The sequence below is a fragment of the Chiloscyllium punctatum genome, chromosome 46, assembly GCF_047496795.1.
Source record: "Chiloscyllium punctatum isolate Juve2018m chromosome 46, sChiPun1.3, whole genome shotgun sequence".
Classification (NCBI taxonomy): domain Eukaryota; kingdom Metazoa; phylum Chordata; class Chondrichthyes; order Orectolobiformes; family Hemiscylliidae; genus Chiloscyllium; species Chiloscyllium punctatum.
Genome location: NC_092784.1, coordinates 48,126,380 through 48,138,256, shown reverse-complemented (window position 1 = coordinate 48,138,256; position 11,877 = coordinate 48,126,380). Strand labels below are relative to the sequence as shown.

At 42.4% G+C, this 11,877-nt stretch overlaps 1 protein-coding gene across 1 annotated transcript in view; it reads right to left on the bottom strand.

Annotated features, from left to right (window-relative positions):
* LOC140468012 (epoxide hydrolase 4-like) overlaps positions 1–8,716 on the bottom strand; it is a 64,109-nt gene extending 55,393 nt beyond the window's left edge. The window contains exon 1 of the mRNA XM_072564158.1: positions 8,428–8,716. Coding sequence (XP_072420259.1) covers positions 8,428–8,670 — 243 coding nt within the window. The 5' untranslated portion in view covers positions 8,671–8,716. The remainder of the gene's footprint in view (positions 1–8,427) is intronic.
* Between the last annotated feature and the right edge of the window lie 3,161 nt (positions 8,717–11,877).

Sequence of the window (11,877 nt, the reverse complement as noted above, 5' to 3'; positions counted from 1 at the left end):
AGAACAAGAGAAAACGAGCGAGAGAACGAACGAGCGAGAGAACGAACGAGCGAGAGAGAACGAACGAGCGAGAGAGAACAAAAAAGAGAGAGAGAACAAAAGAGAGAGAGAACAAAAGAGAGAGAGAGCACGAGAGAGAGCACGAGAGAGAGCGAGAGCGAGAGAACGAACGAGAGCGAGAACGAACGAGAGCGAGAACGAACGAGAGCGAGAACGAACGAGAGCGAGAACGAACGAGAGCGAGAACGAACGAGAGCGAGAACGAACGAGAGCGAGACAGAGGCAGAGGCAGAGAGAGGCAGAATGGGAGAGAGCGAGGGAGAGAGCGAGGGAGAGAAAATGAGGGGGAGAGAAAATGAGGGGGAGAGAAAATGAGGGGGAGAGAAAATGAGGGGGAGAGAAAATGAGGGGGAGAGAAAGAAAGGGAGAAAGAAAGAAACAAGGAAAGAAAGAATGAGAATTTATTTACTTGAGGGACATCACTCCAGTGAATTTACACTGCTGATGCTATTCTGCTCCACACTTTAGCCAACTGAAGCAGTACAAGCCCACATTTGTAAAATTAATAATAAGCTTCAAGACTTTCTGGAATCATATAATCCCTACGATGCAGACAGCAGCGAGAAGAACTGACCCTCTGAACAGCATCCTCCAAAACGCCCTTATCCCTGTAATCCTGCGTTTACCATTAGTAATCCACCTAATTTACACATCCCTGGACACCACGCGACAATTTAGCATGGCCAGTGCACTTCACCTGCACACCTTTGGACTGTGGGAGGAAACCAGAGTACCCGACTGAAGTCCATGCAGACAGAGAGAACATGCAAACTCCACACAGACAGTGACACAAGGTTTAAATCAAACCAGAGTCTGTAGCGCTGTTAGACAGCATTACTAACAGTGCCACTGTGCCTCCCCCTCAAGAGGCTCAGAATATGAAGACAACTAGGTAACATTGAACTCTCTCTCATTCTCTCTCTCTCTCTCATATGATTTGAATCTCTAATATGATTTGAGTTCTGTGTAGTGTTGCATACCACACTGCAGGAAATATGGTGTGCTTTAAAGAGGGCTCAGTGCAGCAGATCCACTAGCATCACAGGTCACAACCTGAAACCCTATTTTTCTCTCTCCACAAATGATGTGTATACCCTGTTAAATAATTCCAGCATTTTCTATTTTTAATCCATTAGGACGCTGCCTGTATGAGGAAATCCAAAAAAAACTTAACTGCTTCTTTTTACATTTGAACATCAATAATATGCATTCACATAGCAACTTTAGCATAGTAAAATGTCCCAGGGGGCTCCACTGGAGTATTAACAACCCAAGCTTGACTCCAAGCTTCATAAAAAGATATTCAAGCAAATGACGAATATAGCTTGATCAAAGATGTAGACTTTGAGGAGTGTTTTAAAGGATGGGAGAGAGGGCATGGGGCGTGGAGAGATGCATTGTGGAACTCTAGAACTTAAAAGTTATGATCTTCGTAGAGACCTTTAATTTTTAATAAAAAGATGCTAACTTGCAGTTACTAGATGAATGATACTGTAAGATTTTACATTTTAACACTTTTACTGTAAGAAATTATTAAATGCACGACTGACTAAATACTATTGCCTGTTTTATTCAGCAGTAACTCCAAGGAATCATCCCCCATTGCTTTCCTCCTGACTGCACTATGTTAGCATTGCATCACCGTATTACAGCAGCTGCAGCGAATCAAGAAGATGGCTCATTGCCAACTAATCAAAGGCAATTAAGAATGTGTACCTAAATGATGGCTTTGTTACCCATTTCATGTAACCAAATTAAAAAATAAAAATAATTCACAACAGAATTAGATATACAATTCAAAAGTGAATTATAAATTATATCTATGGGGAAAGAGTAGAGACAACAGAATGGGGAAAACCAGATTGCTCTTTAAAAGAGGCAGCATGGATTACCTAGCTTCCCCTGATCATATGTCATAACCCCTACCATTTGCAAGTGAGATCCCAGAATGAAACCTGACTTGATCAACCATATGCATTTTTGCAGTTGGATATGAAACCTATTTCCCAATACTATCTGTTACAGACATTCAGTGTCAGAGAAATATCACTTCTATCTCAGATTTCAAATCTTCACTGAACAGATGCTTTCCAGTTCCTTTCTGTTGGACTGCTAAATCAGTTCATTTTTTCAATTCCTTTCCAAGTTTAATTGTATAAATTTTCTCAGTCCTCATAACTCGAAGACTTCTATACAAGTTATCCAGGTTGGTGACTCCGCAATAAACACTTCAGATTGCACAAATGGTTCCCCTGAACTGACTTGATTCCAATACGATGAGAAACTGCACAGCTTTCTGAACTGAACTCTGTTCTTCTGAACTTAAATCTTGAATCATCCATTCTGAAGTCAAAACTAAATTCAATGGCTTTCTGGTCTGTTTGTAATGTCAGCCATAAACTCAGCAATATAACCACTTTATCCATTGGTGAGGTTCTGGTCACCCAGTAATAGGGAGGATATTATCAAGCTGGAGAGGATTCAGAAAATATTTACCAGGATGTTGCCAGGTGTGAAAGGTTTGAGTTATAAAGAAAGGCTGAATAGGGGAGATACTAGATGAATACTTTGCATCAGTATTTACTGTGGAAAAGGATATGGAAGATATAGACTGTAGGCAAATAGATGGTGACATCTTGCAAATGCCCAGATTACAGAGGAGGGAGTGCTGGATGTCTTGGAACGGTTAAAGGTGGATAAATTCCCAGGACCTGATCAGGTGTACCCGAGAACTCTGTGGGAAGCTAGAGAAGTGATTGCTGGGCCTCTTACTGAGATGCTTGCATTATCGATAGTCACAGGTGAGGTGCCAGAAGACTGAAGGTTAGCAAACGTGGTGCCACTGTTTAAGAAGGGCGGTAAAGACCAGCCAGGGAACTATAGACCAGTGAGCCTGACCTCAGTGGAGGGACAGATGTACATGTATTTGGAAAGGCAAATACTGATTCGGGATAGTCAACATGGCTTTGTGTGTGGGAAGTCATGTCTCACAAACTTGATTGAGTTTGTTGAAGAAGTAACAAAGAAGATTGATGAGGGCAGAGCAGTAGATGTGATCTATATGGACTTCAGTAAGGCATTCGACAAGGTTCCCCATGGGAGACTGATTAGCAATGTTAGGGTAAATAGACAAAATCTGTTCCCTGGGGTCAGGGAGTCCAGAACTAGAGGGCATAGGTTTAAGGTGAGAGGGGAAAGATATAAAAGAGACCTAAGGGGCAACCTTTTGCATGCAGAGGGTGATAGGTGTATGGAATAAGCTGCCAGAGGATGTGATGGAGGCTGGTACAATTGCAACATTTAAGAGGCATTTGGATGGGTATATGAATAGGAAGGGTTTGGAGGGATATGGGCCGGGTGCTGGCAGGTGGGACTAGATTGGGATGGGATATCTGGTCGGCATGGACGGGTTGAACTGAAGGATCTGTTTCCATGCTGTACACCTCTATGACTCTAAGCTGGGTCATTTTTCACTGGAGGCCATGAGGTTGAGAGATGATGTGATAGAAATTTACACAGTAATGAGAGATATAGAAAGAGTTGATGTTAGTTGTCTTTTCTATAAGATGGGAAAATTTAAGACTAGGGGACACATTTTTAAGGTGAGAAGAGAGAGATTTAAAAAAGACTTTTTTTTAACTGAGAAGGTGGTTCGCATGTGGAATGAACTTCCTGAGGAAGTGGTGGATGTGTACAATTACAACATTTAAAAGACATTTGGATGGATAAATGAAGAGGAAAGGTTTAGAGGGATATGGGACAAGAGCAGGCAGCTGGGAATAGTTAGTTTGGGATTATGTTCGACATGGACAGGTTAGACCAAAGGGTCTGTTTCCATGCTGTATGGCTCTATGACTCTAGTTAGAGTACATATTTCCTCCCAGGAACATAACTGTAATCATAGGTCACTAAACCAAACATATTTTTGAACTATTGTTAAAAAAATGCCATTCACAGAAAAGACGTACATGCATCTTTAATCACATAGTCTATTAATCACTCACCATTAATTGTGGAGTGCAAAAAACAGAGTGAAGCAGGGAATCTGGTGAATGAAGAAACCTTAAGAATAAATTTTTTGAAAAATCAATTCTTATAATCCGTGAACTAAAAATTATTATTCAAGTTAAGTTTAAGTTTCTTCAGGCTAGGATAAACAAGCTCTCTTTTGAAAAGAAGTTAATATTAGTTAAGTATGTGACTAAATTAATCTGGTTTACATAGTTGCATCAGAGCTGACTGCTGCAGTGAGTATAGTACAGGGTCCGAGAGCTCTTCTGGTATAGCAGTAGTCTAGGTCAAGAGATCTGGGTTCAAGTCTCACCTATGCAAACCTGCGTCATAAATGTCTGACCAGATTAAGTTAAAATAATTAAGACAAGAGTCTGATTGCAACTTGCAAAGAGTGCAGCTGAACAACCTGAAGTTGTAAGTTTCGTGACAGTGTTAGAGGCAGGTAGCTTTTCTTTCTCAGTTTCCAGCATTTGGGTTGTACTTCGATATGGGGAAGAAGCTGATTGGTGAGGAACTGGTAAGATATTCTCTATAGTTTGTAAGGTTAATACATGGCAAGCAGCTTGCTCGAATGTCACCTCAGATAAGTGTGAAGTCCTGAAAATAGCAACATTATTCTTAACTAATACATGTGTGGGAAGTATCACTCACTGAAAGAAACTTCAGCTCCGGGTTTTGGAATTCAAGGGGCTGTTAGAATCACTCTAGTGCTAATGTAAGGCAGAGAATTTAATGAATAGTGTGCTTCAATAAGTATCCATACCACATATTAGGAGTGGAAAGGCAAAAGGGGCACAGGTGATCACCACACAAATGCAGGGTTACAGGGGTAGGGTAGTGGGATGGGTCTGAGTGGGATTCTCTTAAGTGTGGCCCTGATGGGCTGAATGGTCTGCTTCCACACTCAAGATTCTATGATGATTCTTTTTTTGTGGAGGATGAATAGCCAAAAGATTGTGGTCCACAAAAGAGCCAATGATATAGGTAAGAAGACAGATGAAGTTCTGAAAGCAGATTTAATGGACTTGGGAAACAAACCGTCAAGTAGAATCACAAGATTACTCCCAGTACCATACACTACTGAAAATAAGAATGGGAAGATTGACCAATTGAACACATGGCTGAAGAATTGATACAGAAGGGAGCAAATCAGAATTATAAGACATTGGGACATATTTGAGGCAATGAGAACTGTACAAGATGGACAAAACTGGGACTGTCATCTTTACAGGGAGATTTACTGGGTGTTAGGAAGATGTAAACTAAATTAGCAGGTGGATGGGAATCGAAGAGCGAGTTCAAATTGGAGGGAAACAAAACTTCGTAGCAAGTCTTAGAGAAGTTGTAAGTGAAATTGGAAGACAGACAAAACAAGGCAAACAGTTAATAGGATCAGAATGCAGAATAATGTTATGAAGATAACGTTAAAGGCACTCTATATAAATGCACAGAGCAGTCACAAAAAGATAGAAGATTTTAGGTAAAATAACAGTAAATGAACATGATTTAATTGCCATTGCAAAGACATGGTTAAAGGATGACTAGGCCTAGGAACTAAACATTCAGGGAGATTCATCATTTAAGAGGGATAGGTGAAAGGGATAATGAGGTGGGTTAGTGTTATTAATATGGGACTGATAAGTACATTCATGAGTGAGGATCTTAGATCAGTGGGTCGAGGTGAAGAATCAATTTCAATGAAACTATTCATGTACCCATCCAGATGCCTTTTAAATGTTGAAATTGTACCAGCCTCCACCACTTCCTCTGGCAGCTCATTCTATACACTCACCACCATCTACATGAAACACTTGCCCCTTAGGTCCCTTTTAAATCTTTCTCCTTTCACCTAAAACGCATGCCCTCTAGTTTTGGACTCCACTACGCTGGGAAAAAGACCTTAGCTATTCATCCTATCTATGCTTCTCCTTATGTTAAAAATGTTATAAGGCCATCCCTCAGCCTCCAACACTCCAGGAAAATATTGGTGGAAGTTGCTTATATGCCACCAAACTGTGGTAATGCTGGATATTATATAAATAATGTACTCAGTTATTATTGCAATAATGGGTTTCTTCAATTTACATATATACCAGATAATACTAATTAGAGTTAATGCTTTGTGGCTTAAAATCATGGATTGTGTACAAGATAAATCTTTGAAGCAGAACGTTAAAGAATTGAGTTTATTTTTCAGTATAATTTTATTCGTTCCTGGGAGATGTCTGTCACTGGCTGGGCCAGCAGTTTGTGCCCATCCCTAGCTGTCCTTAAGAAAATGGTGGTATGCAGGCGATTATAGAGTCATAGAATCAGTCAGCATGGAAACAGACCCTTCAGTCCAACTCATCCACATCAACCAGATAATCCAATCTGACCTAGTCCATTTGTCAGCATTTGGCACATGTCCTTCTAAAATCCCCCATTCACATACAACATTTAAAAGGCATCACAATGGGTAACTGTATCTGCCTCCATCACTTCCTCGGGCAGCTCATTCCATACAAGCACTATGTTCTGTGTGAAAATGTTACCCCTCAGGTCCTCTTTAAATCTTTCTCCTCTCATCTTAAACATCCATTCTGTGGGTTTGGACTCCCTCACCCTAGGAAAACGACCTTGGCTATTCACCCTATCCATGCCCCTTATGATTTTATAAACTTCTATAAGGTCACCCCTCAGTCTCCGATGCTCCAGGAAAAAAAGATACAGCCTTTCCCTGTAGCTCAAACCCTTCAGTCCTGGCAACATCCTTGTTAAACTTGAGACGGTGCAGAAAAGATTTACAACATCCTTTCCACAAAAAGGTGATCAGAACTGAACACAAAAGTGGCCTCACCAACATCCCACAGTCACAACATTACAGCCCAGCTCCTACACAATGTTCGGATCAATGAAAGCAAGCATATTAAACACCTTCTACACCAGCCTGTCCATCTGTCTCTGCTTTCAAAGAACAGTGTAACTGTATCCCTAGGTCTCATTGTTTGGCAATACGTCCTGGGGATCTACCATTAACTGTATAAGTAATGTCCTGGTTTGCCTTTCCAAAATGAAACATCTCACATTTATCTTAGTTAAACTTCATCTGCCACTCCTCAGCCCATTGGCTCATCTGATTAAGGTCCCATTGTACTGAGATAATCTTCTTCATTCTCCACTACACAGCCTATTCTGCTGTCATCTCAAACTTACTAACCATACCTCCTATGTTCGCATCCAAATCATTTATACAAATGACAAAAAGCAGTGGGCTTTGTGGCACACCACTGGTCACACACCTCCAGCCTAAAGTAAAGTAAACAACCCTCCACCGCCTCCCTCTGCATCCTACCTTCAAGCCAATTTTGTACTCAATTGGCTATTTCCCCTGAATCCCATGTTGACTATCCCCAATCAGTCCTTGCTTTTCCAAATGCATGTAAACAAATGGTTGAGTGTAGGATGACAGGGCATATGAGGAAAAACGTTTCTAACCTAGATTGTCTGACTGAAGTTCACTACCCAGTTTGATGATAGAGGTGTAACTTTGAACTAGTTTAATAGGTAGCTGGATGTGCATCTCGAGTGTTATAATATGCAAGGCCATGGTCCAGATGCTGGAAGGTCTGATTAGAATTCCTTGGGACTTAGGCACAGTTGTACTCAGTTTGAATGGCTTCTTTCTGTGTCATAAACGTTACGATGGCCTATGAAGCTTGATAAGGCCACAGTGCCTCAGTGCACCTGTAAGACAGCAAGGGTGGAGTTGACAAGGGGATAGCAGTCACCGCTGTCTCAGGTTGCCGGCTCCTGCTTTGGACAACTCGGGTCTGGGTCTGGTAAGTGGTGTCGGGGAGAGTCGAGGCACAGACCATAAAAAACACAGAAAGAGGTGCAGGCCTTTCAGCCCCTCAAGTCTGCACAATCATTCGATAGGATCGCGGCTGTATGTCACAGTCGGCCTTCCCGAGTAACCCCTTCCTTCCCCTACGGATCGTGGACCTGTCTGGACCTTCATGGGGGGAGGGGTATGGGCAACTCAAATAACTGAGCACAGGAAAGCAAGTGATCAAAATAATATGTGGATGACTTGGAATAGGAAGATGGTACAGACAAACGGGCGATCAGCTACCATCGTCTGAAGGGCAGAAGCAGCCTCGATGGATAGAATGGCCTCCATCCATTTGCTCGGTCAGCGGAAAATGGCAGCCCGGGGTGAGTGCGCATGTGAGAGATTCGGGTGCACTACAAGTCCCAGAAGGCCACGCGGATCATATGCACGCGCACATCCAAAAATGGGCCGGTGCTGTAACTGAAACGGGTTTCAAATGCGGCACGTGAACCAACTGCCGCCGCGGCCGCGGACGATACCTTCACTCGGACGAAGCAGTGAATGCCCAGAGACGGATCGCTGAGGCAGGCCGGCGGACGCTCCCGGCGCCGCCATTCGAAGGCCCGGCCTCGCCTCCTGATGACCACCCAGGCCATACGCAGAAGGAATAAGCCGCCGGCCAGCGTCGTTAGCGTGTAGACTGCGATCCAGTAGGCGGCGGCGGCGGCAGCTAGCGCCACACGGCTGGGCAGCACCAGACAACGTGACACCAGCTTCGCCATCTTGGCCGTGCTGGCGGCCACTTGGCCGCCCCTGCGCCCGCACGTGATGTTGTCTGTGCTGATCGACACGTACGACAGCCAATCAGCGCTGGGTGCGTGCCGTGCAGGTACTGGAGCGCGTGCTCGAGCATTTCGTCAGGAGGTCAAAAAAAAGTCCAAGGGCACGAGGTTATAGTCTAACAGGTTAATTTTAAAGCACTGGGTTTTACTCCTTCAGCAGGAGAGGAGGCAAGAGGCTGAAAGGCTAGTGCCCGAAACTTCGATTCTCCTGCTCCTTGGATGCTGCCTGACCTGCTGCGCTTTTCCAGCAACACACTTTCAGCTCTGATCTCCAGCATCTGCAGTCCTCACTTTCTCCTCAAGAGGCTGAAAGGCACAGCAAACCAGCCAGCATAAGGAAACAACATCATTGCCAATCTTTACTGCATCCTCTCACGTTTAACATTTTTTCCTGCAGAAGGGAGACCAAAAGTGTACACAGTATCCTAAAGTGGCCTTACTGATGTCCTGCACAGACACAATGGGACATTGCAACTCCTATACTGAAGGGTTAGAGGCACCAGTGTTGGACAGGAGAGTACAAAGATCACAACGCCAGGTTATAATCCAAAAAAAAATTATCAGGAAGCATTACTTGGAATGCTACGCCTTCATCAGGTGATTGTGCAGGATAAGATTGTAAGACACAATTGATAGCATAAAATTACAGTATAACAAATTATATATTGAAAGAGACCTGGATTGTTTGTTAAGTCGCTCATCAGTTTCAGTTCTGGGACGACACAACTAACAATTGTGAAAGTTCACTCGAGAATGTAATTTTTTTTAAAAACCGTTTTGCGATTTACATACGAAAGGACTGAATCCAACAGTCATTCTAAAAGAGGAGACGCTTAAAACAACCCAGGTCTTTTTCAGTATATAATTTCAGTTACACACTATAAATTTTGCTCTGAAAGCTGTGCCTTACGATGTTATTCTCCACAACCACCTGATACAGGAGCAGCGCTCCTAGAACTAGTGCTTCCAAATAAATCTGTTGGACTATAACCTGGTGTGGAGAGATTTTTAGCTTCCTATACTCAACGCACTGACCAATAAAGTCTCTAGGTCTCTATTCAGCAACATGTACCAGGGGCCTACCATTAACGAGACAAAAGTCCTGTCTTGGTTGGCCTTTCCAAAATGCAACACCTTACAAACACAAGCTGCCACTCTGAGAAGTCTTTTTCACTGTTGAATACACCACCTATTTTAATGTCATCTGCAAACTTACTAACCATGTCTCCTATATTTACATCCAAATCATTTATATAAATGACAAAGTGGACCCAGCATCGATACTTATGGCACAGTGCTGCTCACAGGCCACCAGTCTAAAAAAGCATCCCTCTACTCTTGAATGAGAAATATAAAAATCTCTTCTCTAACTTCCCACAAAGTTCAGGGAAACAGCTGATCAGATCCCAGGGATTTATCTATTTATTTATAGGTTTTCAGACCTCCAGCAACTCTTCCATAAGATTAACTCTTTTCAAGACATCAGAGTTTATTTCCCCAAGTTGCCCAGGTTTTTTGTTCTTCTCCACAGAAAATATTGATGTAAAATGTGTTTAGTATCTCACCAAATCTCCTGTGGTTCCACACACAGTTGACTTTAAAGGGCCCTATTCTCACTCTCGTTAGTGTTTTGCCATTAACGTACATAGAGGATGTCTTCAGATCCTCCTTAACTCTATTTGCTAATGCTATCACATGTCCCCTTTTTGCCTTTCTGGTTTTCCTCACATATGCTCCTACTGCCCTTATATTCCTCCAGCTCCTTTCCTGCTGTCTATATCTAATAGAAGTCTCCTGCTTTTCCTTGAGCAGACCCTTAATTTGTCTAGTTATCCAGCATTCCATGCACCAATCAGCCTTGCCCTCCAAACCAACAAAGTACTGGCTCCGAACTGTCTTCTCATTTTTAAAGACTTCCCAACTATCTCTACCTGGAAATAGCCTCCCCGAATCAATTTTTTTAAAAAAAAGTTCCTATCTAAGACAGTCAAAATTGGCCTTTATTCCAATTTCGAACTTTAACTTTTTGATCGGTTCTGCACTTTCTATAACTATTTTAAAGTGAGAATTATGATCACTTGCCCTAAAGTGCTCCTCCCACTGACACCTCAGTCAGTTGTCCTGCCTGGTTTACCAATAGGTCAAGTGTTGCTCCTTCTCTAATTGGTATATTCACGTATTAAATAAGAAAGTTTTCTTTTACACACAAATTCCTCCTAATCCAAGCCCTTATTACGATGAAAGCCCCATGGCTTTTAGTTAATGAGTAATTGGGACTTAGACTTCCAAGGGCTTTTCGATTGGAAGACTTGGTACAGAGGAGATAGTGCTGAGAAATAATTAGGTGAGCAACCCTCTTCCCTGACTTGGTAGAGGGGCACAAAGAGCTTTTGCATTGGGGAACATTAGTGGTACTGAGGCACCCAGCAAGGCAAGAGGTTCTGCTTAATGAAGAAATGTGACAAATCATACAGCAGTAAAGAGGTCTTGGAGGTAAATATTGTTGAGGTGGACAGTACGGAGAGGGGCTTTAGTTTGAGAGGAGAGTTGTGGGAAAGAGGGGAATTGGTTCTAAATAGGGACATGGAGTGAACAGGACTGAAGTACTACAGGCCAGCATTGATAGGGAGATGGTCATTTTCTTTTTCAATATAAATTAGTGTGAAAGGTAACACTAAACCACAGAACAAGATAATACATCATGGGAACAGGATAGAATGAATTCTAAGTTAGCTAGGTAATGATTCTGCCTGCTCACAATGAGATTTTCACTGTTTACATAATTTCACGTGAGCTGTGTTGTTAATCACACACGATGTAGTCATGAGCTGCTTAAACCCAAAAGATACATTTTTGAAGTGAAGTGGTGCTCCCTCAAGTGGACATTGAAGATCCCATTCACAATATTTTGAACAGTGAATTTCACAATGTCCTGTCTGATACTTATCCATCATATCATCTGATTATCATAGTTCATCATATTTGTGAAAATTGACAAAGTACTCAATTCATTTTGCAGCACTGTGGCAATAAGCAAGTTTGAGGTGAGAAATCCTGCAAGTAACTCACTTCCTGACTCCCCAAACTCTGGCCACCTCTCAAGTAAAAAGTATGCAGGTACATTCCCTACCTGTCTGGATAGGTGTA